The following is a 21,623-nucleotide window of genomic DNA, read 5'->3' as shown; positions in this document are numbered from 1 at the left end:
AGCTATGAATCCATGTATCCGTGCCTCTTGTGCCTTGGCATCTCGTATTAAGAACATATTTCTTGGTATCCATGAACTTGACAGACCATTTCCAACGCAACCGCGCGGCAGAGAAATGACGGGCATATTTCATTGGTGCGGTTTTCGTGCGCGGCAGTCGTGGGGGTGATTATATGAGAGAAGATTGATTGGTGTACCTAAAAAAAGATACTGAGTTAGGGACTATTCCACCTCCGTCCGCCCAGAGACTCCTGCTTCTGGGCAAAAGCAAAGCTATTGAGATTTCAAAGGATTTGCACTGGGTTCTTGCAGGGGATCACCTGCCTTACCCTTAAACAAGTATTCGATGCGCATGTACTTTGTGTTGTGGAGCGCATGCTTTTTCCAATCACGAGCAATGCGATGGTGAGCAAGGGCCTGTGTGGATCAGCTAGCATGATTTTGTAAAGTTGTACACACGAGTAGCCGTCCTTCTGTCACAGTCGTGGCGGAAATTTGATCACCATTAAAACGCAGCAGTTGATTGGTTGGAACAGCTGTTTTTTTTTAGCAAAAATCGCTAGAACCCACTGCTATGTCTTTGGCAAAATAGGATCTACAACACGAGTAATGACGAGCAGCAATAGTCCTCCCACTAGTGGTTCACTAGTTGAATGGAATGTTCGACGTGGCAAAGATGTGGCAGTGCACCACTTTAGGATAGACACTTCTGCAGAATGTAGCACTTAATTTGACACCAAGTGGCATATCAACTACTAAATTGTTCCGCGTGACAGTCATGGGAAGCTTCCATATGCAAAGCTTATTGGACCATGTCATTGCATTTTAGCGCTCATTGCGCAGTACTGTGGAGAAGCGTAGAATGTTGTTCGGCACCTATCGGGTACCAACTGAGGTCAAAGTAGTCTCAATGTGGATATAGTATGTATGGAAGTAGTAGTGGCACACCATGTCTTCAATCGTATTTTGCACAGCCAATAATAACAAGGTGGCAAACGTTCTCTGTGCCATCTAGGATGCGTCCCTGGCTCTGGCATAGCTATTTTTTGGGTCTGCGATCTACAAGGTGGCAATCTAAAGAATTTTAGATCGATTCTATAAAAAGCTTGATTCTTCTTATTCTGGGGATTTATGGGTCTAAACAGCGCTAACTAGCTGGGCAAAATACGATTACAGACATGGTGTACTAAGTAGGTAGAGCGATGCATCCATCTATATTCCATTCGCTGTGTTGTGGATAAAAAGGTATCCCTGTGGGGTAGAGACACATTAAAGTAAGTTCCTTAAATAGCTCAAGTAGACGAGGCCGGGGGCAAGGAAGCAACCGGTCGAAGCCGATGTTACTCTGAGATTTCAATTCCAGGGGCGACCTTCACTGTCCAGCGTAGCAATATCCAGCCCTGGCACACCATTCACCATCCACTAGATGACTACAGTGTTCTTTGTGCTACAAAGATGACGAAATTTGCCTCTGTTCCATGAACAAGTCTATATTCCAGGCTTCAAAAGATTTGGTGAGATCTATGCGCGCGACTCTCAGGCTGCTGACAGCCGGGAGTACGGTGCCGGTGATACCTAGTTCCGCCGAAAGAAGGCGGGCTGGAGCCAATACTCGCTACGTGCTTGAGTGGGTAATTTCAGGGTTGATCAACCTAGCTTGGACAGAAAGCTAATGATGTCTAGACCAGTCTCATCCTAGCATTTTCACCTGCACCCAAAATAAGATTGCAGCAATCAGAGGCCGCTCCCTGAATGACGCGACCCCGGGCCGTTCCTCAAGCCACTCATCGAATCTCAATTCATCGCACTACCATGACTGCAGTATTCGTATCCAGAATACGATGTCACTGCGCCCACTATTAACACGGTAGGTGACACCACGCTTGATCAAGTTCTGACACGGAAGTAATAGATTTTGCTGTTTGCTCCTGATAGTCATCCTAGTCCGCGAATGTGCATATATAGCTAATCAATAACCGTGTCGACTGCGAGTATCTTTTCTGAGTCTTTCGTTTCCATCCATCTGCAGCACAAACCCAAGTACATTATGAAGAGTAATCTCGCAATTGGTCTTGCGCTGTTTGCGCCCAGTTCTCAGGCATATGTCTGGCCTAGCCAGTACGACCACATAGACGACCTGTTATATACACAATTCGGCTACATCAGAGATGGCACTCTGGGTGATCGTACGCATTATCTTTTCTGTATCCATGGTCTAACAGACAACTTACATCCAGACAGAAGTTAAGTCATGCGATTTTGGCGCCGGTGTACCTGGTATACAAAAGGCAGCAGAGTGGGTACGAACCGCCTTTCACGATGCTGTGACACACGATGCCTCTGCGAAAACCGGAGGACTGGACGCCTCAATCCAATATGAGCTTGACCGACCAGAGAACCTTGGCGCTGCACTCAACAACACATTAGCGGACCTGGCTGGCGCCTACGATATCCGCAGTACGGCAGCAGACCTTCTCGCATTGTCTCTAGTCATGTCAGTGGATCGTTGTGCGGATATGCGCGTACCACTAAGGCTGGGCCGGAAAGATGCGACAGAGGCCGGAATCAAGGGAGTACCTGAGGCCCACACAGGCCTCGAAACCACCCGCAAGCGGTTCGCAACTGCTAGTATCAGTGGAGGTAAGCCCGCCGTCGTATGTCATCTCATAGATTGACTGAAAGCTGACTTTCCCTAGTCGACATGATCACTTTGATTGCTTGTGGGCACAGTATCGGTGGCGTTCACTCCGTCGACCACCCTGAAATCGTCTCTGGTCCAGTTAGCCCAGAGAACAAAGCCAGTTTTGACACCACCAAAGGCGTTCTAGACAACCAAGTGGTGGTGGAATATCTTAACAACTCCACCACAAATCCACTGGTCCGTAACGCCAACGATACATTGAACTCCGATAAGCGTATCTTCGCTTCTGATGACAACGAAACCATGAGAAAGCTCGCAGATCCAGCTTATTTCAAGTCGCAGTGTGAGGGTGCCTTTACACGCATGCTAGATCTCGTCCCGGGAGACGTCACGCTCACCGAGCCCCTGCAGCCAGCAGAAATCCGGCCATACATCGCAAAATATGAAATCAACGACGACGACGGTGTTGACCTCAACGTCCGCGTCCGCGTCCGTATCACAGAAGGTACCGGTCGTGACCCCGCATCTCTCACCGCATCTATCATTCCCATTACGCGCAATGGCACTCTAGGGGAGGAGATCAATGGCAGGATGGCCACAATGGGCGGTGGAACATCGTTCGGCTACCAGAAGGAGAACTTTCAATGGTTCGAAGTCTTCCAATCGTTCAACGCCAGTGACGTTTTTGACTCGTTTAAAATCCGTGTCAACGGTGAAATCTACGACAACGGCGCAACAGGTGGCTACCCTATCAATGGCGATGTGTTGTACCAAAGGGCACAGACGTGCGTCACATTTAATTCAAACGACACCACCGATATAACCATTGTTGCTGCTGTCTCAAAGACGCTGTTGGCCGGCGGAGCTGCCCCACAAATCCGCGTGGTGAAGAAGGTACCAACTCAAGGAATGGTTATTCCTAAGTTGAACCCAGTCGTGCTTCCCATGCAGCGTACCTCTCAAGAGACAGCTGGATACGTGTACTACACTGTTACAACGAATCTCAACCAGCAGAGCTCACCTACTACCTTTGATATTTTGGTTGGCGATTCAAAGGTCGAGTACATTTCTACAGGTACCTCGAACACCTGCACAAATTCAGCATAGAAACCTGTTAGATTTAAACTTTCTCCGATACCACATAACATAGATTAAAGCTCATTTAATAAATTCAAAAAGATACATTCATCCAATTGAGGATCTTAGTTATTTGTTATATTGCACAAAGTATTAAACTCAACAGTCTACTATTTCAAATAACAAATCCGACGTCTTCATAATCAATTTTCTAGGTTTCGTCATGACTGATCACCCCAATGCGCAAAGATCATCAACTAGATCTACCCACAATGTCCACCACTCGTCAGTTATCTGTGGCATACGGTTTTCTCGACGAAATCCTTGCAAGTCAGTTTGGGAAAGGCTTCGGCTGTGCCTCTCAAAAGCAGGTCTAAGGATCGTCCGAAACTTGTTAAGGACCTGTAAAGCTCCTATTGGTCCATGTGCCTGCACCATTCCAATGATATTCCCTCCCCATATTGTCTGGAGCAATGGGTCTGCGCCTGCCTCGAGCAAAACCTCCATTGACCCTGTTTGACCAATCCAGGCAGCTAAGTGCAAAGCAAACCATTTGTCACCATCGTATTGCAGATTCACATGAGCTCCTGCATCGATCAGGAGTCTTGTAGCTTCGGCACCATGTCTGACAGCTCTCGACAGTGGCGTCTGTTGATGGCAATGTAACGCATCGACATCTGCATTGTGAATTAGCAGCAGCCTCAAGATGTCTGGATCGAGATCTCTTGCACGGGCCGCGAGATGCATCGATGTCCACCCTGAGCGCTCGGCAGCTTTGTTTGGATCAGCACCGCAATCTAGAAGATAACGAACATTAGCGATATCATTGCGCACTACAGCCCAGTGTAGAGGCGTTCGCCCCATGGCGTCGATAGCATTTACGTTGTGGTCGGCCGTCTCGTCCATGTGCTCGACTTCACAGATTGGAAGTTCAAGGATCCGTCGATGAAGGGTTGTAGAGTGAAGCTCATTCAGCCGGTTCGGGTCGTTGAACATCGATTTCAGCGTCTGCGCTGCATTGTCATCCACGACTTTGCCTAAGATTGGCTCCCAGGCGGTCTCAAAGGACGATAAGTATTCAGATCTATATCATTGTCAACCAATCTCTTCCAACATAAGCTCCACTTAGGAGCAGGTTTGATATCTAAACCTTTCGGCCACATGCTCATGTGGATCAGCGCCCTCCGACAACATAAGCTTGCACAACTCTATCATACGCGGTGTTGGTGTATCTAGTACAAACCACAAAGCCGAGAAGCCTAAACAATCGACGTCGAATGGTAATGCCCGGTTCTCCGTGAACAGCGATCTGATGCCTTCCACATTACCAGTTTGAGCCATCGTAAATATAGGGGCCTCCGTAGCAACAACTCGCGGTGCTCGGAGACGATATATGTCGATTGAACCACGTGTACTATAGACAAGGGTCGCAGTCAGAATACGGCGTAACAGCCAGGTTGGAAAAAAGTAGTCGATACGGAGATAGGGCAATCTCCTGCGCTTGCGGCAACGGTCCACATTGCAAGGTGGTGTGAATATTGGAATATCTGAGAACTTGAAGTGAAGCCTTCCGAATAAAGAGCTCATGGCATTCAGGTTGCTGATTTTCTCAGATCGATGGTATACAAATGTACACCAATTCGTTTGACAGGAGGTAGACTGAGGTCGAACTGGACGTGAGCTCATGACTATGACCGTTGATTCTTCTGTACCGGGAGGATTTCCACAAGGTCCTTGACTGTTTATCATAGGCCTTTGATATTGTTGTAATGTCCTCTCCATGCTCTCGCTTAGTGTATCGCCAATTGTCTGAAGTTGTGTTCCCAACCTTCTACCAAGGTCGTCTATTGCGACGTGATTATTGCCTAGCGCACTCAAGATCTGGTCGTGCGATTCTGCGTGGGTATATGAGATGGAATCGACCTTCGTCATCAGTCCTTCGAGTCGGAACTCGATTCTCATTGAATGACCACTGTAGTATAAGAGTCAGCGCAGTTCCGGAGTGACGATCGGCCACAAACATACATGTCTGCGAGTTCTACAACATTGAGTAGATCACTCCGGGCTTGCCGGATCTCGTTTCAAAATTGTTCTACCTTCTTCTTTCCTTTCAACCAATTGCGCTTCAGCATCTGTTGGTGTGGCAAGGGCCCTGCATCCGATTCTGACGGTGATATAATTTGGTATTGCAAAACCGTATCAAGCCTTAGCAATGAGGCTCGCACACTCATTAGACTTGCATAGAGTAGCTCAATAATCTCGCTAGAGGAACTAGAAAACTTATCACCATGTAATCGCGGAACGGATCGATCTGACGTACTTTTGGGGCTCGGGTTTTTTCGACAATTCATGCCGAATATAATCAATCTGGGAGCAAACCACTCTTAGAGCGGAGATCTCGTTGCAACAGGCTTGTACGTCTTGCTCGGCATCTTTCAAATCCTGAGGAAGCTGTAGCCCTTTTGTGACTTTCTCAGCAGCACCTATAACTGCAAGGATGCTAGCTGCAGCAGAAAGTGCCTCCATTCACTGCTAGTCAAATTCTTGAGCCTGACTCCGTTCAGTTAGTATCTGCAAATTAGAAGGATATATTTTTTGGCAATTGATAGAGAGTGCCTACACGGTATAGCAAGACAGCCTTGTGTGATAGATAAGTGAAGAAGTCAAAGTACCAAAATCTATTTACGGATGATAGCTATGGTCAATTTCAGGCTGATTTGAAAGTTATATACCACTTTTTGCTCCAGAGGTAGGGTGCAATAGTTGCCACTGATCGTGTTTCAGCCTTGCCTTCCTGTAAGATCTGATGAATCGATGAGATGAGCGGGCTGAATACATGCTGAAATTACAGATGAGCTGCTCTATAGTTAAACGCCACCTCTCTTATTTATACCATGTTTGTTTGTGAAGGTGGGGTTAATGATTATCACCTGCTGTGTAACGCGCAACTTGCTGCCACTCTATTCGATGGGAAGCCCATCTCGCTAAGCACATCAGTACTATGGCTGAATCTTTGATGAGCTGGCGCGGTGTGCTAACCCACCTGCACCGAAACACATGTCCCATACCTGAAAATTGCTAGAGCTAGAACATATCGCATAAGGCATGTATAGGGGTTAGACGTATGGTTTTGATTCTAGCACCTTCAGGATTTTATATCCGTGATATTTGATCAAACCGAAAAGTAGTATAGAGAGTATGCTTGCAGAAATATCTTCGCGCTATCAACCTTTACAGAAAACAGCCTTCACGTCGGCATTAGGTATACGAAGGCTGGAGAGATAAGAAGCCTCCTATTTATGTTTGTTAAAGGTGTCTACTAATATACATGGCTTAAAACACCACAGGTCACTATTTTGTTGTGTAGGCAACTGAATGCTTTTAGAACTGATCCAATAACAGTTTTGTATTAAAGAGGAAATTAGGTTTTCATAATAGTAGAACAATCAAAAAGCAAGATTTTGAACCCCGCAGCGCTAGCTGGGGTAGCCAGTGCACGTACGCAGACTGATCGCGGAGATTCCGAGTGATCGATCGCGCATCTATGCAGAATCTGCAAAATCAAGAACTGGCATCTACTCGTCGTGATAAATCCATCATCGCCTTCCAATGAGCTCAAGGTGAGTTGGTTTTACTGTAACGCAGTCGATTAGACAAGCCAAGGTCTTAGCCGATCAAGAGCTACTACTTCATTGTCATTGTAATGGCGAATATACCAAAATCGTGATTGGAAGACGTTGCGGTAGATTTGCCACTGATCAAAATGGAGCTTTTGATTAGCTTAGATTCCTGCTCGGAAACAACGGCTCATTGGTAGGTATACTTCAGCGCAGTTGAGGGGACAGGCTGCTGTCTTAGCCGATGCAAAGCTAAGTAGATGGTAATTCTAGTGGCAAATCCACCCAAATCATAACGAGAAAATATCATGGTAGATTTGCCACTGTGGTCAAGACAGCGCTTTCGATTAGCTCAAACCTCTGCTTCACAATACTTAGCAGCTCATCGGTAGAGTATGCTGTAATAGATTGAGCACCACGAGCACTCTCCTAGTAACCGCATCGTCTTTTTAACGCTTACATACAGAATGTTGTTCATCGGTTAGTCGCTTACTCTACATATACCTTCCTGTTGAATAACTTGATCTCCACTTGCGTCCTCTGTTATCTACGCACGTGAGGCTGCCTTATTTTTAATCGTATGAGGTGTGGACCTTCGGCTACCATGTGCATGTACGGCGGGTCCCAGACACTTGGTTGTTGAAATATGCCAAGTCCGTCACGAAAGCCAAGAAATCGTAGTGTACTGTTGATACCCGTGAGCGGGATGTCAAAAATGATAGAGAAGATTTGTTGCAAAGATTTACGTAGCGAACGGGTGAAGAAGACTTCCCGCGGGTAAACGACGGCTTGGTGGGCGAACTCGCTCCTCATTCTCAGGTTCCCGTACCAAAACCATTCTGGGTTAGACCTATACCTAAATTGGGACAGAAATCGGAAGCCGTTCGGTCGGATCTCCGCTGTATGGTCACATATTCACCACGTGGATGGGAAATTTCCGGGAAACAAGCACATTTCCTGTAGCCAAGCGATGAAGCAGCTCCTCCAGGATAGAGCTGGAGGGTACTATTTACATTTCAAGCCCTAGTTCGCCTGAAGAGGAGAAAAAAATGGGTCGAAGCACCGCCAAGCAAGAGGAATGAATATTGGCGTTGCGGTTGCAAAACCAAGTTCTTGGAAGTAAGTATACACGACCAGAAGTTCCGTTTTACCGAACAGGGTGCCGTTTGCAGCTCCGATGTAAAAACGGAAAACGGGGCTGAACCCATCCAACAGACCCTATGCGCTTTTTGGGATCCCGCGGGAACGGCACTTTGCGACTCCGGTAACGCGTACCCGCTTCATACCTACAGATGCCCTCTGAAACCTCTGTGCTACATTGATGAACACGCGTTCGAGTTACCGTAGTATATACCATCTCGATAGCCAAGTAGAAGTAATGGAAAAGTTTTCACAGTCTACACAACCTACACAGTTTACACAATTTGCGCTTACCGCACGATTTCCACCATGAGCGCAGCCGTTGCTACCAATCCGGTTGACCGGAAACAAACTTCCATAAGCCTCAACACTCCATCTCAGGCGATAGCGCTCAAGAAAACTACTCCGACTGCCATCGTATCGTTATTCTCTGGCGCTGTCGCTGGGGGTGTTGAAGCCACAGCAACATATCCGTTCGAATTCGCTAAGACACGCGCACAGCTCCAAGTAGGCGCTAGCGGCTCAAAAAATCCCTTTACTGTCCTCTCGCAGGTTGCCAAGATGGATGGTGTAAGGGCCATCTACACTGGCTGTTCTACATTGATCGTAGGCACTGCTTTCAAGGCTGGCGTCCGCTTCCTCTCTTTCGACTCCATCCGCAATCGCCTCGCCGATGAACGTGGTGTTCTCTCACCAGCTCGCGGCATGCTGGCTGGCATGCTGGCAGGTGCCGTTGAGAGTGTCGTTGCAGTAACACCGACTGAGCGCATCAAGACTGCTCTGATCGACAACGCAAAGAGCGGCGGGCAACGCTACCATGGAGGCTTCCACGCTTCAAGAGTCATTCTACAAACCGACGGTATTGCTGGGCTATATCGAGGACTGGTGTCTACAACTGCGAAACAGTCAGCTACTTCCGCGGTTCGCATGGGATCGTACAACGTGCTGAAGGAGTTCGCGCGGCGGAAAAACCTCAAACAGAACAGCGCACTCACTTTTGGTATGGGTGCCGTCGCCGGTGTCATCACTGTCTACGCAACACAGCCTTTTGACACTATCAAAACACAAGCGCAGAGTGCGCGAGGAGCGAGCACAAAGGATGCTTTCCGGTCGGTGTTGTTGAAAGGAGGAGTGCGAGGATTCTGGAGTGGAAGCACAATGCGGTTAGGCAGACTGGTTTTGAGCGGTGGTATCGTCTTCACAGTTTATGAGAAGGTCGCATATCTGCTGACGCCTTCGAACCAATAATTCCAGTCGATACCTTGTTTGGTTTTATTAATACATCCTCTTGTCTGTTTAGAATTTCAAAAGTAGGTGAAGGCCGGAGTTCAAAGACCCTATGCAAAGCGCCATCTGACCCAGTAGTTTCCCAAAAAGTATAGTCAAGATACTGTTGTTTATCTCGTAGAACACTAGAATATCTTACTCTTTTTTGTACCTTTACATTAGCGCTATCAGTAGAGGCCCACTCTTCAAAACCACTCTTTGAAATTCCTTGTATTAATATCAATCTGCATTTCCCATTAATGTACTTCCCTTTTTTTTTAAAGACTTTTTAAAATATTTACTACGATATAAGGCTACGGAACTCGGTGACTATCACTCCTTTAAGAAGAGAATACTGAAGTAGTCAAAGAAGAATAAACACGGTGCTAATTACACTTTACACCGATAGTGTGGGCGCTAGATAAGACCGCTGGGTCAAATGACTCCAGCGTGGGTGATGCCTTTCTTTCGCTTTCATTCTGTCATCAGCATGTCATGGTGAATTTCTTGCGTGAGCTGTACTTGTCCATTTCCTTCTGATAGAAGGATTCTTGGTGTTCCATGTGCCTACACCGGTTTGTTCCCGCGGCAACTTGATCCCGTGGCGGGAAGACGAGACTGCTCTCCATTACCCGCGGGACGGCAGTGTGGCGGCTTCCCGAGGGAAAAAGACCGGTCTTGGCCTCGTTGTGAGGGTGGCGCCGAAGGCCTCATCCCAGCTAGTCTGACTGAACGATTAGGTTTTCCCAACGACTAACGTTTTTCTTGTTCAGCCCAGCCTCAGCCCAGCCTCGGCTCATCCCAATCGTTCATTGTTTGCGGGGCCCCGCACCTGTAGTGTATCTGGGGGATTCACCAGCACCTGTCATGCGAGGAAGGTCTACCCAGATGGCTGCATACACTATGATCAAGCCTCTTTTCTGGGCATTCAATCTGGGCATTCAATATATATAACGGTATGGATCGCATCACTATGGAACCAGCAGCACGGGTGTCCATCTTACCTCCCAGCTCCTCCTTCAACAACAGCAACTCCTGTGCTACATAGACACTTCGGTCGAGCAACATGACGGAAAAACGATCTGTCGATTTCATCGACGAGAAGGGCGCCGATGCCGAACTCAAGGAAATCGTTGCTGACCACCAGGTCCAAATCACACCTCAGCAGATTCAAGCCCGGTTTGAATCGCTCCGCGACTTGACTGAGGAGCAAATGACTGCATTGAACAAGCAGCTTGTCAAGAAGCTCGATTGGCGACTAATGCCTTGCATCACTCTCATGTTCTTGATGAAGTAAGACCCTGGTCCCGAAAACTTGGCCTACCCCATGAACAAAGTTAACAGTGCGCCTAGTTATCTCGACCGTATCAATGTCTCAAACGCACGCCTTGCTGGACTTCAAGAAGATTTACACATGTCAGATACACAGTGGAACACTGGTATCTCGACCTTTTATGTGGGTTATCTTGTCGGACAGGTTCCCGGCAACCTTTGGCTTGCCAAGGCGGATCCCAGATGGCTTTTGCCATCCATGATGATGGCTTGGAGTATCGGAACGATCTGTATGCCGGCCATGACAAGCGGCGCTGGATTCGCAGTCTGCCGCTTCTTCATAGGTCTCTCAGAGGCCCCGTTCTTCCCAGGAATTACACTGAGTAAGTTTCAGCTTGTACACCAGATACGGGTTGAGAAATTTTGCAACTAACAAAGACCAGTGACTTCGTCGTGGTACACTAAAGAAGAGAATCCAATGCGCATGGCTATCTGGCACGCAGGAAACACCATGTCTAACATCTTGTCTGGTTTCTTGGCTGCAGCTATCCTGGAGAACATGGACAATCTCCTCAAACTACACGCATGGCAGTGGTTCTTCATCATCGAGGGCGGCGCCTCCATTCTCGTAGCAGTCTTTGCCTACTGGGCGCTTCCATCATGGCCACACAACACACGCTGGCTATCGAAGGAGGAGTCAGAAATGGCACAGTACCGTGTCCAGGTATCTAATGGTGGTCATGAGGAGGAGTTGGGTGGAACATGGGACGGACTCAAGGAAGCTGCCAAAGATCCTTTCACCTGGTTCTTCTGCTTGATGCATTTCGCCCTTGTCACGGCTCAGAGTTTCAAGGACTTCCTGCCCTCGGTAAGTTCTACGTTTCTACTAAGCTCCTGAAATTATTTCGACTAACCATACCACCTCACAGATCATGAAGACCTTCAAATTCGACACTCTTACCACCTACCTCGTCCAAGCTCCACCCTACGCCATCGCATATGGAGTCGCTTGCGGTCTCGCCTATACTTCTGGTCGCTTCCAGGAATCTTACTATCACATTGTGATTCCCATCATCTTCAGCGCAGCAGGCTGCAGCATGCTCATCGGAACCCTCAACATTGGTGCCCGCTACTTTGGTCTTATACTCCTCATTAGCGGCACCTACTCCGGTCTCAATCTTCAGCTCAGTTGGGAAACCACTCTCGTACCCGCCCCACGTAGCAAGAAGGCTGCTCTTATTGCCATTGCCAACTGCATTAGTCAAGTCAGCCACTGGTTCAGCCCCTACTTCTTCCCAAGATCCCAAGAGCCTTTCTACAGACTCGGTGGTGGCTTGATCTTGGTCGGCTGCCTCATTTGCTGCATCTCAGCCAGCTTAGTCAAGTGGCGTGCGAAGCAGCTCAACAAGAAGCTCGATGAGGCTGAAGGCTGGTCCGAGCACACTGGTGTCGAGCGTGGATGGAGATATGTGTATTAACGTATTTCATGAGAAGCATTTCTTGTAACGATGTAACGATTAGTTTACGTTTGTCCTCTATTATTAAGCTGCGCTTAATATAATGTACTTTGTTATTATCTTTACCAAGTCGAAGACATGAAATCATGATATTCATGATTATTCTATATATGACAGCCTATTTTGCAGTCTACAAGAACCTATTTATTTGCCATGGTATGCGATTCAAATCTGTGATTACTGAAAGACTACATTCGGAAAGTTTCTGACATTGATTTTAGACGTTAAGTCAATTCCATCAACAATTGAAGCAAAAACAGTTATGCTATGACTACCACGTTAAGTTACACAAATCCAGACCTAATCATCTCAATTGAATCCACAAACCCCCCTACTCCTTCACCTCATCCCTCACAAACCGACTCGTCCCCGCAACCTTGACCGCCAACAACCAAATACTAACATCACTCATAATATCCGCCGTCGCCACATCCGCCCCCACCGCCTTCGAAAACCAATTCCGCATCTCCACCGCTACTAGCGAATCGACGCCATACCGATAAATCGCTTTCTGCGGGTCGATATCGTCTTTGCTTACGACAAGCAGACTGGACAGCTGCACTTGGATTGCTCCCACGATAATATCCGTGGCTTGAGCCAGAGACTTTGCTTCAGACAGCAAGTGCGATGGCCTCGATTTGTCTGTCTCCGCGGTGCTGGAGATGCGTGCAGGGAGTGTGTCGAGATAGTGGTAGATGGGGCGTGTGCTGCCGAGGGGCGCTACGATACCCATTGCACGCAGGTCGGCAGGGAGGGTTAAGGGCGTGATGATTTGCGAACCAACGCCACTGTTGTCTACGCGGCGGGGATCGCAGCAGAATTGGAGGAGGGAGAAAATATCTTGTGTGGATACTTCTTCGAGCATGCCGCGAACACGGAGGAGAGCCTGGACTTGCTCGTTTTGAGCGACGTAGCCGACGCCTGTTACCATGCTGAGGGCGAGTGTGTGGGCGCGCTGTCCTTGGCGCATTCGGTGGGCGGCGAGGGCGTCTTGGTAGGTGTTGCCGACTGTGTAGTTTGATTGACCGAATGATCCCATGATACCTGTTGATGAGGAGAGCATGACGAAGAAGTCGAGGTTGCGCGGGAGAAGCTGGTGTAGGTTCCAGGAGCCGTCTACCTTGGGAGCAAGAGATTGATGCCACTTTTCGACTGACATATTTGCAAAAGATGAATCGCGCATCACCATTGCTGCTTGGATGCAGCCTCTGATGTCTGGGATATCGCGAACAGAGTCCAGCATGGCCTGGAGTTGGTGCTGGTCGGCGATATCACACACTGGTGCTTTGACGATGGCGCCTTGTTCATGGAGCTCTTGTATGAAATGTTCGCGATCAGATCCGGTTCCTTCGACCGGAGAGCGTGATGGTAATATCAAGTACCGAGCGCCTTGCTGCACCATCCACTGGACAATGCTTTGGCCTATACCACCGAAAGCGCCTGCGACAAGGTAGCTTGCGTCTTCATGGAAGAGTAGCTTGGAAGGACTCGATGCAACTTCCATATCGACAACTTCATCGCTGTCGATTTCAATTACAACCTTGGCTATAGCGTCCTTGTCTTGCACAGTACGGAAAGCCTTCTCGACCTCGCTCTGTTTGAACATAGCCAGCGGTACGTGTGGCATTATACGACCGTCGTCAATCATCTGGCAGACATTCTCGAAGATCCCTTCGAACAAACGGCTTTCTGCTAGTTCCTGGAAGTTAACATTGGCGAAGGTGACATTCTTACTCGCCACCACTACTGGTAACGAACTCTCCTTCGGACGGCTCGCTGTGGAAACAAAAGCATGCTTCTCTCCAACATCAACCATGCATCCAAACGAAGCAATACAGCTATTTGAACTCTGCAAAGCTTCCATCGAGCCCAAAATAACATCTACACCTCGTCCCTCAGTCTCACGCCGGATTTTGTACTCAAGATTCGGATCTCCAGTGACGAAGATACACGACCTGGAAATAGGGCCATGATGAAGCATGCGGTCCACCTGCTCTTCCGACTCAACTATTGTGAAGATGTTCGTGCAACCCAGGTGTATACACATCCGGAACGCGGCATACCCCAGCGCACTGGTCGCATCGTGAATAAGTACATTGTCGCCCAGTTTGACACCCGCAACTTGCATCAGGGCAAAGTACGCCGTGCAGAATGCCACGGGGATCGCGGCTGCTTCTGCAAAGCTCAGATTCTCTGAAAATCTCATTTCCTCTGGTATCTTTCGCAACTGCTTGAAGTTGCTCACCGCCGTTTGTGCAACGCCGTTGCGTGTGATGCCGAAGACGCGGTCCCCGGGTTGGAAATGCGAAGCGCTGCGTGATCCGGTCTGCAGTACTACGCCTGCTATTTCGCTGCCAAAGGCGTCGTCGTGGATTTGGCCCAGTGCAACTTGGACATCACGAGTGTTGAGGCCCACTGCCTTGACTTGGACAAGGACATCGTCACTTCCAAGCGTGTCGTGTTGGGAATCATCCTGCTCATAGTGAAGTGTGTTGAGAATTCCTGCAGCCCTGATTGTGAGGACTGGATTCTTCAGTTCACTCCACGGCTTGGAAACAGTGGTTGCAACTTCTTTAGACGGTGGCAGTACCATCGCGGCCAGATCTGCATCATCGACCACACGCGGTATACAGAGAACACCGTCAACTTCCCAATACTCATCTTCGGGGTCACTAGTCTGGTCCGCAAGCTTTGCGTCTAAGACTGCCATGATATTGCTCGCCAGCTTTTCCAACCCATTCTCGCGATCCAGGCTAACGCTGATGAGATGGTAGTCTTCGGATTCAGTGGCTAGCGTGCGCACAAGACCCGATACAAGGCCTTCTGTGGGGCTCTGGTCCAATGCTAGATGTTGAAGTGTAGGCCAGATGAGTGCGTCCGCTGTCGAGAGGAGTTGCTTGATTTTGTTCAAATCATCGTCTTGCACAAGGCGCAAGAGTGTCCCATCTAGCCCAGGAAGGAATACGCAAGTAGCTTTGGATAAGTCTTTTTCGGAAACAGAACTCCAAGATATCGGGATCAATAAAGTATTGCAGTGTGAGATTGCGATTTGTCCAAGCATGTCTGCTAAATTGCTCTGCAGAGAGTCACACTCGTCGTATACAACGTAGACCGTTGAACCAGAGTAAAGTGACTCTCTCTCTTGCAGGCTCAGATTGGAGAAGGTAGCCGGTTGCCAGTCAATGCGATACAAAGTTAGTGGTGCTTCTCCTTCATCTGCAGCTGCACCGCTCCGTCCAATCGTCGATGTCTCCAACTCCCCGTAAAAGTAAAGTTCTTGATCCTGCTCATCCGTTGCAGTGACATCAAAAAGCTTGTTCCGGAATCCACAACCCTTGACCTGCGCATTCACTTTTACACTCTTTGCTTCGTTAGATGCGCGCAGCAGATTGGCTGAGAACCACGCGTTGGTGAAGCCCGTAGGTACTGTCGTTGCAGACGCATTCTTAGCGAAGATGGAATAGGCGGGAAATGTCATTTGCAAAATGGTGTCCAGCGCAGCGGGATGAATCAAATGACCATCTGTGTATGTGAATTTCGCGTGTTTTTGCCATTCGGCGAGGCCAATTGATCCTGTTGCTTGTTGACTCTGCTCGTCCCACTTGATAGCGTGCATGCTGCGGAAAGTGGGACCGTAGGATAGCCCTGCCTTGTTGAACGCATTATAGACTTCCTCATGGCTAATGTCGGTGCGGCACTGCTTTGTAGTCGTGAGAAATTTCTCAGCTCTTTCGGTCTGTTCAGCGGAAGTTTCGCTTGGGTTGTCGTATGTGATGGAAATAGAGCCAGAGCAGCAAAGATGCCATGTATCATTCTCATACACATAGAGCGAGAAATGGCTCCATGAACTTCCTGGTTTCGCATCTCGTGCATCTACACTTCCAGGACGTAGCGTGAGTTGTATCTCTGTTCCTCGTGGATTCTCGGATAGCGTCATAGGTTTCGTGAACGAAACATCTTTCATTCTATATCCGGAACCATCGGCACCTGCGTCGCCGTAAAACTGGCGCACTGCCTCAAGAGCCATGACTAGCATGCCTGCTGCCGGCATAAGGCACAGCCCGTTGATTATGTGATCTTTCAGATACGGTGATTGATCTAGAAGGATACGGTTCGTCCAGCGTGCCTCCAGTTCGTTCCAGTCCGGTGTGCGAGATCCAAGTAACTCGTGATGCACGAATTTGGTCTGGCGGTATTGGATACTTGTTCGACCCTCGAGCCAATATCTCTTCTTGTCTTCGAATTGGTAGCTAGGAAGGGACGTAAGAAACTTTGGATCAGAACCGCGAATATTGTTGACAGCTGAGATATCGATAGATGCTCCAATAGCATGTAGTTTTCCTGCGCACTGCATGGCTGTGACATCTGCCGCGTGATCGCGACGCAAGACGGAAACATACTCGGATTTGACGTCTCTCCCTGCAGCTTTGAGGATATCGCTGAGAGGAGAGCGCAGGGCGGAGTGGGGTCCGATTTCGACAAAGTAGCATGATGATGTATCTGGTCTTGTGCAGATTCCTTCCAGGGCGATTGAGAATTTGACAGAGCCAGTAAGGTTTCTGTTCCAGTAACCTGCAGTTCTCAATTCAACGAGTTGATCTAAGGATTTTCCGGTGACGGTGGACACGAAAGAGGGCTGATCGTCGAGCGGTTCACCGGGCTCAATCTTTCTGAGAAGCTTGTCGTAGACCTCAGCTACTGGCTTCATGTGATGAGAATGGTATGCAACATCAACCTTCAGGATGTGCACTTCGATATTTGCTTCTTTCAGTGTCGACACAAGTTGATGGACGGCGTCGCGAGGCCCAGAAAGTGTGAAGCTGCGTAAACTGTTGTAGCAAGCTATGACGATGGGATCTTCCGCATGTGATTCATTCTGCTTATCCATCAAGTGCTTCCAGGAGTCCAGCGGGGCCTGAACAGCAACCATGGCACCGTTCGATGGGCTCAATGACTGAGTGATACCGACTGCAAGGCCCCGGAAATATGCAACCATCCATGCAGATTCGCGTGAGATCGCGTGGCTGGCGTATGCAGCAGCGATCTCGCCAGACGAATGGCCTACAGAAATAGATGCTCGGATTTTCCAGGAAGTTAGTAATTCAACGATTGCGACCTGGAGAGCTGTGCATATCGGTTGACTAAGTTCCGGTCTATGAATAGCTGATTCACTTTCCGATTTGTTGCATAGCTCATCTGTGGTAATTAGCCTTAATGGACGAGGTCGAAAATATATCGATAACCATACCTATCAAAGACCACGAACTTCCCAGCGATCGAAAGTAGTGGTCAGCTTCTCGCATCGCTTTTGAGAAAACTTCGTATCGCATGAGTTCACGACCCATTCCATGCCATTGTGCGCCTTGCCCGGTGAATACGAAGCAGATGTTTGTATTAGGCTTCGACCTCACAGGCGCAGACCATGTCAATTCAGACTGGGTTTCTGGTAAGGCGACACACGTACTCTTCCATGGAAACTTTGTACGTTTCTCTGCCAAAGTATATGCGATATCGCTGAGTGTTTGACGGCGATTTTCATCGACCAAGTGATCGCCCATCCATTTCTTCAAAGCATCAATCGATCGATGCACTGCTCGTTCATCAAAAGCGGAAATCACCAACAGCTTCGTGGTGGATTTGCTGTTTTCATTCGCAAAAGTATTGCTTTCGTCGTAATCGCCTGCAGAACCAGAAGGCGTGTCGTCACAGGTCGTGCTACCAGAAGGGATAATTTCAGAGCCATTCTCGTTACTGGGAATGTGAGTCGGGGTTGAAGTGTTGCAGGGATGGACATGTTTCGCTTCTTCAATTGTTCGGACATCTGTGGTGCAGTGTCTTCCTTCTAGACCCTGCTCGCGGAGAAAACTGAGCGCATCTTCGATAACGACATGTGCATTTGTTCCACCGTATCCGAAAGAGTTCACGCTTGCACGTCGGACACCACTGGTCGGCCATGGTACGGGTTTCAACGGGAATCTCAAGTTTGGCCCAGCAGCTGTAACGGCAGGGTTGATGCGCTCAGGGTAAACATTCGGCGGGATGATACCCTTCTCAAGTACCAGTAACGTCTTGATGACCCCAGCGATACCACTAGCGCCTTCAGGGTGGCCCATGTTGGACTTGAGCGCACCAACATAGATGGGGTCTTCAGGAGTCCGAGCGGAAAACACACTGTTAATAGCAGCAGCTTCGCACGGGTCTCCTGCCTTTGTGCCAGTTCCATGGGCTTCAAAGTAGCGAGTTTCGTCGAGACTGAGACCGGCTCGTGCATACGTCTCGCGAATGAGGCGCTCTTGTGCGGATTGGCTAGGCGATGTGATACTCGGAGTGTTGCCATCTTGGCCGCAACCAGTCGACCGAATCACACCGCGGATGTTGTTTCCGTCGGCAATAGCTTCTGAAAGCCGCTTGAGAACTAGGACTCCGAAGCCCTCGCCTCGTGCATAACCAGAAGCTCTCTCGTCAAAGGAGTAGCAAACGCTGTCTTTGGACATCATGTTAAGACTGCTTAATAGGGCCGTCGAGTCCGGTAACAGACACAAGTTGGTACCGCACACAAGAGACTGGTAACGTTAGTAGTCTAATATTAGAATGAAAATCCATCCCAGGTAATATTAGGAAGCCAAAACCCCCGTGTTAGTCCGAATATGGCTACCACTTCTAGGACGCTGCTAGTATCTCCCCTGGCCTCTTTCTATGAGAGAGCTATGAGATTGGACTTACCATATTAACGCTTCCAGCAAGTAACTCCTGGCACGCAAGATGAAGAGCAACAAGACCACCAGAGCAAGCTGTATCCACCGTCATACTGGGTCCGCTGAAGTCGTAGAACCAACTCAATCGGTTTGATAGCATAGCCAGACCGCTTGAGCCGACAATCCGATAGTCGCCAGGCATCTGGGCATCTCTCTGAGAAATCTGGCTGTACTCCTGTAATAAGCAGCCAACGTGGACTGACGTTCGGGTGCCTACAGCATCTTGCATAGGAATACCAGCTGAAGGGAAAAGGATTAGCACATGGTTCAAGTGATTCTGGGCTATCTGCATACCATTTTCAAGAGCGTGGTAACTCGTTTCGAGCAGCAAGCGCTGCTGTGGATCCATGCATTCCGCTTCAGCCGGTTGAATAGAAAAGAACGGTGCATCGAAGCGTGCTGGATCGTCGGATAGAAAATGACCGCCGCGATTCTTTACAGTACCGGGCCTGTGGCCGTTCTCCTTATAGAATCCATCAATGTTCCATCGGTTCTTGGGAATCTCGGTCATGGTCGACCGGCGCTCGATGAGGAGTTTCCATAAGCTCTCGGCATTCGTAACATCTTGGGGGAATTTGAAGCCAAAGCCGACGACTGCGATTGGCTCGAAGCTTCCCGTATCTGGAGAGCTTGGATGAGAGCTTCTTTGGGTATTTGAGAGCTTCATTGCAAAATGCGCTTTACGCTGATGTCGTGTTTTGTGCGATCAGCTGCTTAGTAGGTTTTTGGTCCTACAAATGTCCCTATTGTCGCTCACATATACTTTGGTAAGGAAAAATCGAGGCTGACGTAGTGAATCGTTTGGAACTCTCAGAAACACATCATCTGTCCATGTGTGTAGAATCGTATTAGTTGGATGTTCGGTAATGTATGGCCCAGGGGGGTGTTGATGCAGCCAAAATGAAACATATGCAGATGGAAGACTATATTTCAAAGACCCTGAGATTAAAAGATGGGGGCGGGTTATGTAAAATGGTATCAATCAGGTGTTAACTAAAAAAGGTTATATACTGCGTGTGCTGTGTGCTATTTGAGGTGACTGCGTTGAGCGGCGTGTTGCTTAGCCGGGAATGGCCCACATCTTTTCCAAGACGGAAAGGCTGCATATGCATGCACGTACTTATATGGAGCAGTCCGTGGTGGCAGTTATGACCCTTGTAGTACGGGATAAGTACCTAGATTCCGCAACATCTGATACCTTCCTGTGATCAATGCATCATATGAGTATCCTGTTAACACCTTAGTTTGGAAGGAAGCTCCCTTGATCCAGGTTATGGGAACGTAGAGGATATTTTCTGGAGCGTGTTGATCATCGGCTAGATTGTGATCGTGCAGCTCTGCTGGACGCCTAATACGTGAAGCTGGATCCAGACTGCATGCGCCCTCTTACATTCTTGCCGTTTTAATTGTATGCATACCCAAGAACCGGATGAATACTCTGACATAGAGTTGGGAGAGATCCTGGGAGCCGCAAAGTTGCCCTCGTACCTGTATTGAATCAGACATTGGTCAGAATTGTGAACCAGTCACGTTTGAACACGATAGCTACCGAACCAAATCTTTGAAAGAATTGCTGGTGATTAATAGGCAAGAGATTCAATCAGCTTACGAAACAACGGGCAAAGGTGAGTGCAGATGTGTGGGTCTTTGCGAATTCAAGTCATGGAGAAGACGCGTCAGACACTCGAGTTACAGCCTAGTTCCTCGCGAGAACCACCAACTGGATGAAGGCCTCGTCTTGCCAAGATCCTTTTGGTCTCCAGTCTGGTTGTAGTTCTCATGTAATTCGTTACACGACAGGCCGAATCATGCATCTAGTCCAGCCATTTATAATCCGTTGGGCTCCACAAGTTCGCTTCGACTTAGTGTGAGCTATTGACTCCGCGCGGATGTCTATTAACGTGCCCCGAACGCGACCTGCAGCAACCGGTTTTTACTTCTAGTAGAGTGCAAAGCGGGTGGATTTGCAAGGGCATCAGCCTTGGCTGTCAAACTGGCTAGCACGTGCTCGGGCAAGATTACCTAAATGCGTTACCTCTCGTATAGATGGATTGATGCTAAAACCAACGATCCAGTTCCGCGATATATTGCCGAGTACAAAAACTGGGAGTTTGAGAATGTGAATATCAGGCTGATACGTATCTCACAAAGAGAGGTGTATTGCATTTGAACTTTGCACAACCTTATTGCGATCATGAACGCTCGATCGGTGCACATTGGCAACCCGCTTTGACATCCCCGCGGCAAATCGCAAGATTGATGGCAGGGTTTACCAAGGACGTGTCTGTTTTGGCCCCCAAAACAAAACTATCGCATGAGACTTGACATGGGCAATTGG

The 21,623-nt window shown here is 48.5% G+C and overlaps 5 protein-coding genes across 5 annotated transcripts; 3 read left to right on the top strand and 2 right to left on the bottom strand.

Annotated features, from left to right (window-relative positions):
* The first annotated feature begins 2,015 nt into the window (after positions 1-2,015).
* COCSADRAFT_125649 (uncharacterized protein) lies at positions 2,016-3,839 on the top strand. Its single transcript, XM_007705731.1, has 3 exons — positions 2,016-2,186; positions 2,242-2,640; positions 2,697-3,839. Exons 1-3 carry the CDS (start codon positions 2,048-2,050, stop codon positions 3,746-3,748), a joined length of 1,590 nt encoding a protein of 529 aa, XP_007703921.1. The 5' UTR covers positions 2,016-2,047; the 3' UTR covers positions 3,749-3,839.
* A 110-nt stretch (positions 3,840-3,949) lies between these two features.
* On the bottom strand, positions 3,950-4,582 carry COCSADRAFT_174889 (uncharacterized protein; the record flags this gene model as incomplete). Its single annotated transcript, XM_007705730.1, has 2 exons — positions 3,950-4,012; positions 4,154-4,582. 2 exons carry the CDS (start codon positions 4,580-4,582, stop codon positions 3,950-3,952), a joined length of 492 nt encoding a protein of 163 aa, XP_007703920.1.
* Positions 4,583-8,784: 4,202 nt separating this feature from the next.
* COCSADRAFT_345899 (uncharacterized protein) lies at positions 8,785-9,839 on the top strand (the record flags this gene model as incomplete). Its single annotated transcript, XM_007705729.1, has 1 exon — positions 8,785-9,839. One exon carries the CDS (start codon positions 8,785-8,787, stop codon positions 9,721-9,723), a length of 939 nt encoding a protein of 312 aa, XP_007703919.1. The 3' UTR covers positions 9,724-9,839.
* Positions 9,840-10,568: 729 nt separating this feature from the next.
* Positions 10,569-12,566, top strand: COCSADRAFT_184381 (uncharacterized protein). Its single transcript, XM_007705728.1, has 4 exons — positions 10,569-11,034; positions 11,095-11,396; positions 11,457-11,881; positions 11,943-12,566. The coding sequence occupies exons 1-4, from the start codon at positions 10,808-10,810 to the stop codon at positions 12,489-12,491; spliced, it is 1,503 nt and encodes a 500-aa protein (XP_007703918.1). The 5' UTR covers positions 10,569-10,807; the 3' UTR covers positions 12,492-12,566.
* A 79-nt stretch (positions 12,567-12,645) lies between these two features.
* PKS9 (polyketide synthase PKS9) lies at positions 12,646-20,250 on the bottom strand. Its single transcript, XM_007705727.1, has 4 exons — positions 19,580-20,250; positions 19,254-19,525; positions 17,779-19,093; positions 12,646-17,726 (listed from the first exon to the last, which is right to left on the bottom strand). The coding sequence occupies exons 1-4, from the start codon at positions 19,950-19,952 to the stop codon at positions 12,862-12,864; spliced, it is 6,825 nt and encodes a 2,274-aa protein (XP_007703917.1). The 5' UTR covers positions 19,953-20,250; the 3' UTR covers positions 12,646-12,861.
* Between the last annotated feature and the right edge of the window lie 1,373 nt (positions 20,251-21,623).

Source organism: Bipolaris sorokiniana (assembly GCF_000338995.1).
Source record: "Bipolaris sorokiniana ND90Pr unplaced genomic scaffold COCSAscaffold_14, whole genome shotgun sequence".
Lineage (NCBI taxonomy): Eukaryota > Fungi > Ascomycota > Dothideomycetes > Pleosporales > Pleosporaceae > Bipolaris > Bipolaris sorokiniana.
This window is presented reverse-complemented; position numbering and strand designations above follow the sequence as displayed.

What these genes read in the sequence shown, in the direction of transcription:
- COCSADRAFT_125649 (XM_007705731.1), top strand. Translation starts at nt 2,048, where the DNA reads ATGAAGAGTAATCTCGCAATTGGTCTTGCGCTGTTTGCGCCCAGTTCT. An exon ending in AGATGGCACTCTGGGTGATC is followed by an intron (nt 2,187 to 2,241) that starts GTACGCATTATC and finishes ACATCCAGACAG; the next exon opens with AAGTTAAGTCATGCGATTTT. An exon ending in AACTGCTAGTATCAGTGGAG is followed by an intron (nt 2,641 to 2,696) that starts GTAAGCCCGCCG and finishes GACTTTCCCTAG; the next exon opens with TCGACATGATCACTTTGATT.
- COCSADRAFT_184381 (XM_007705728.1), top strand. Translation starts at nt 10,808, where the DNA reads ATGACGGAAAAACGATCTGTCGATTTCATCGACGAGAAGGGCGCCGAT. An exon ending in ACTCTCATGTTCTTGATGAA is followed by an intron (nt 11,035 to 11,094) that starts GTAAGACCCTGG and finishes CAGTGCGCCTAG; the next exon opens with TTATCTCGACCGTATCAATG. An exon ending in CTTCCCAGGAATTACACTGA is followed by an intron (nt 11,397 to 11,456) that starts GTAAGTTTCAGC and finishes AACAAAGACCAG; the next exon opens with TGACTTCGTCGTGGTACACT.
- PKS9 (XM_007705727.1), bottom strand. Translation starts at nt 19,952, where the DNA reads ATGAAGCTCTCAAATACCCAAAGAAGCTCTCATCCAAGCTCTCCAGAT. An exon ending in TTACCACGCTCTTGAAAATG is followed by an intron (nt 19,526 to 19,579) that starts GTATGCAGATAG and finishes TTTTCCCTTCAG; the next exon opens with CTGGTATTCCTATGCAAGAT. An exon ending in TTGCTGGAAGCGTTAATATG is followed by an intron (nt 19,094 to 19,253) that starts GTAAGTCCAATC and finishes TAACGTTACCAG; the next exon opens with TCTCTTGTGTGCGGTACCAA.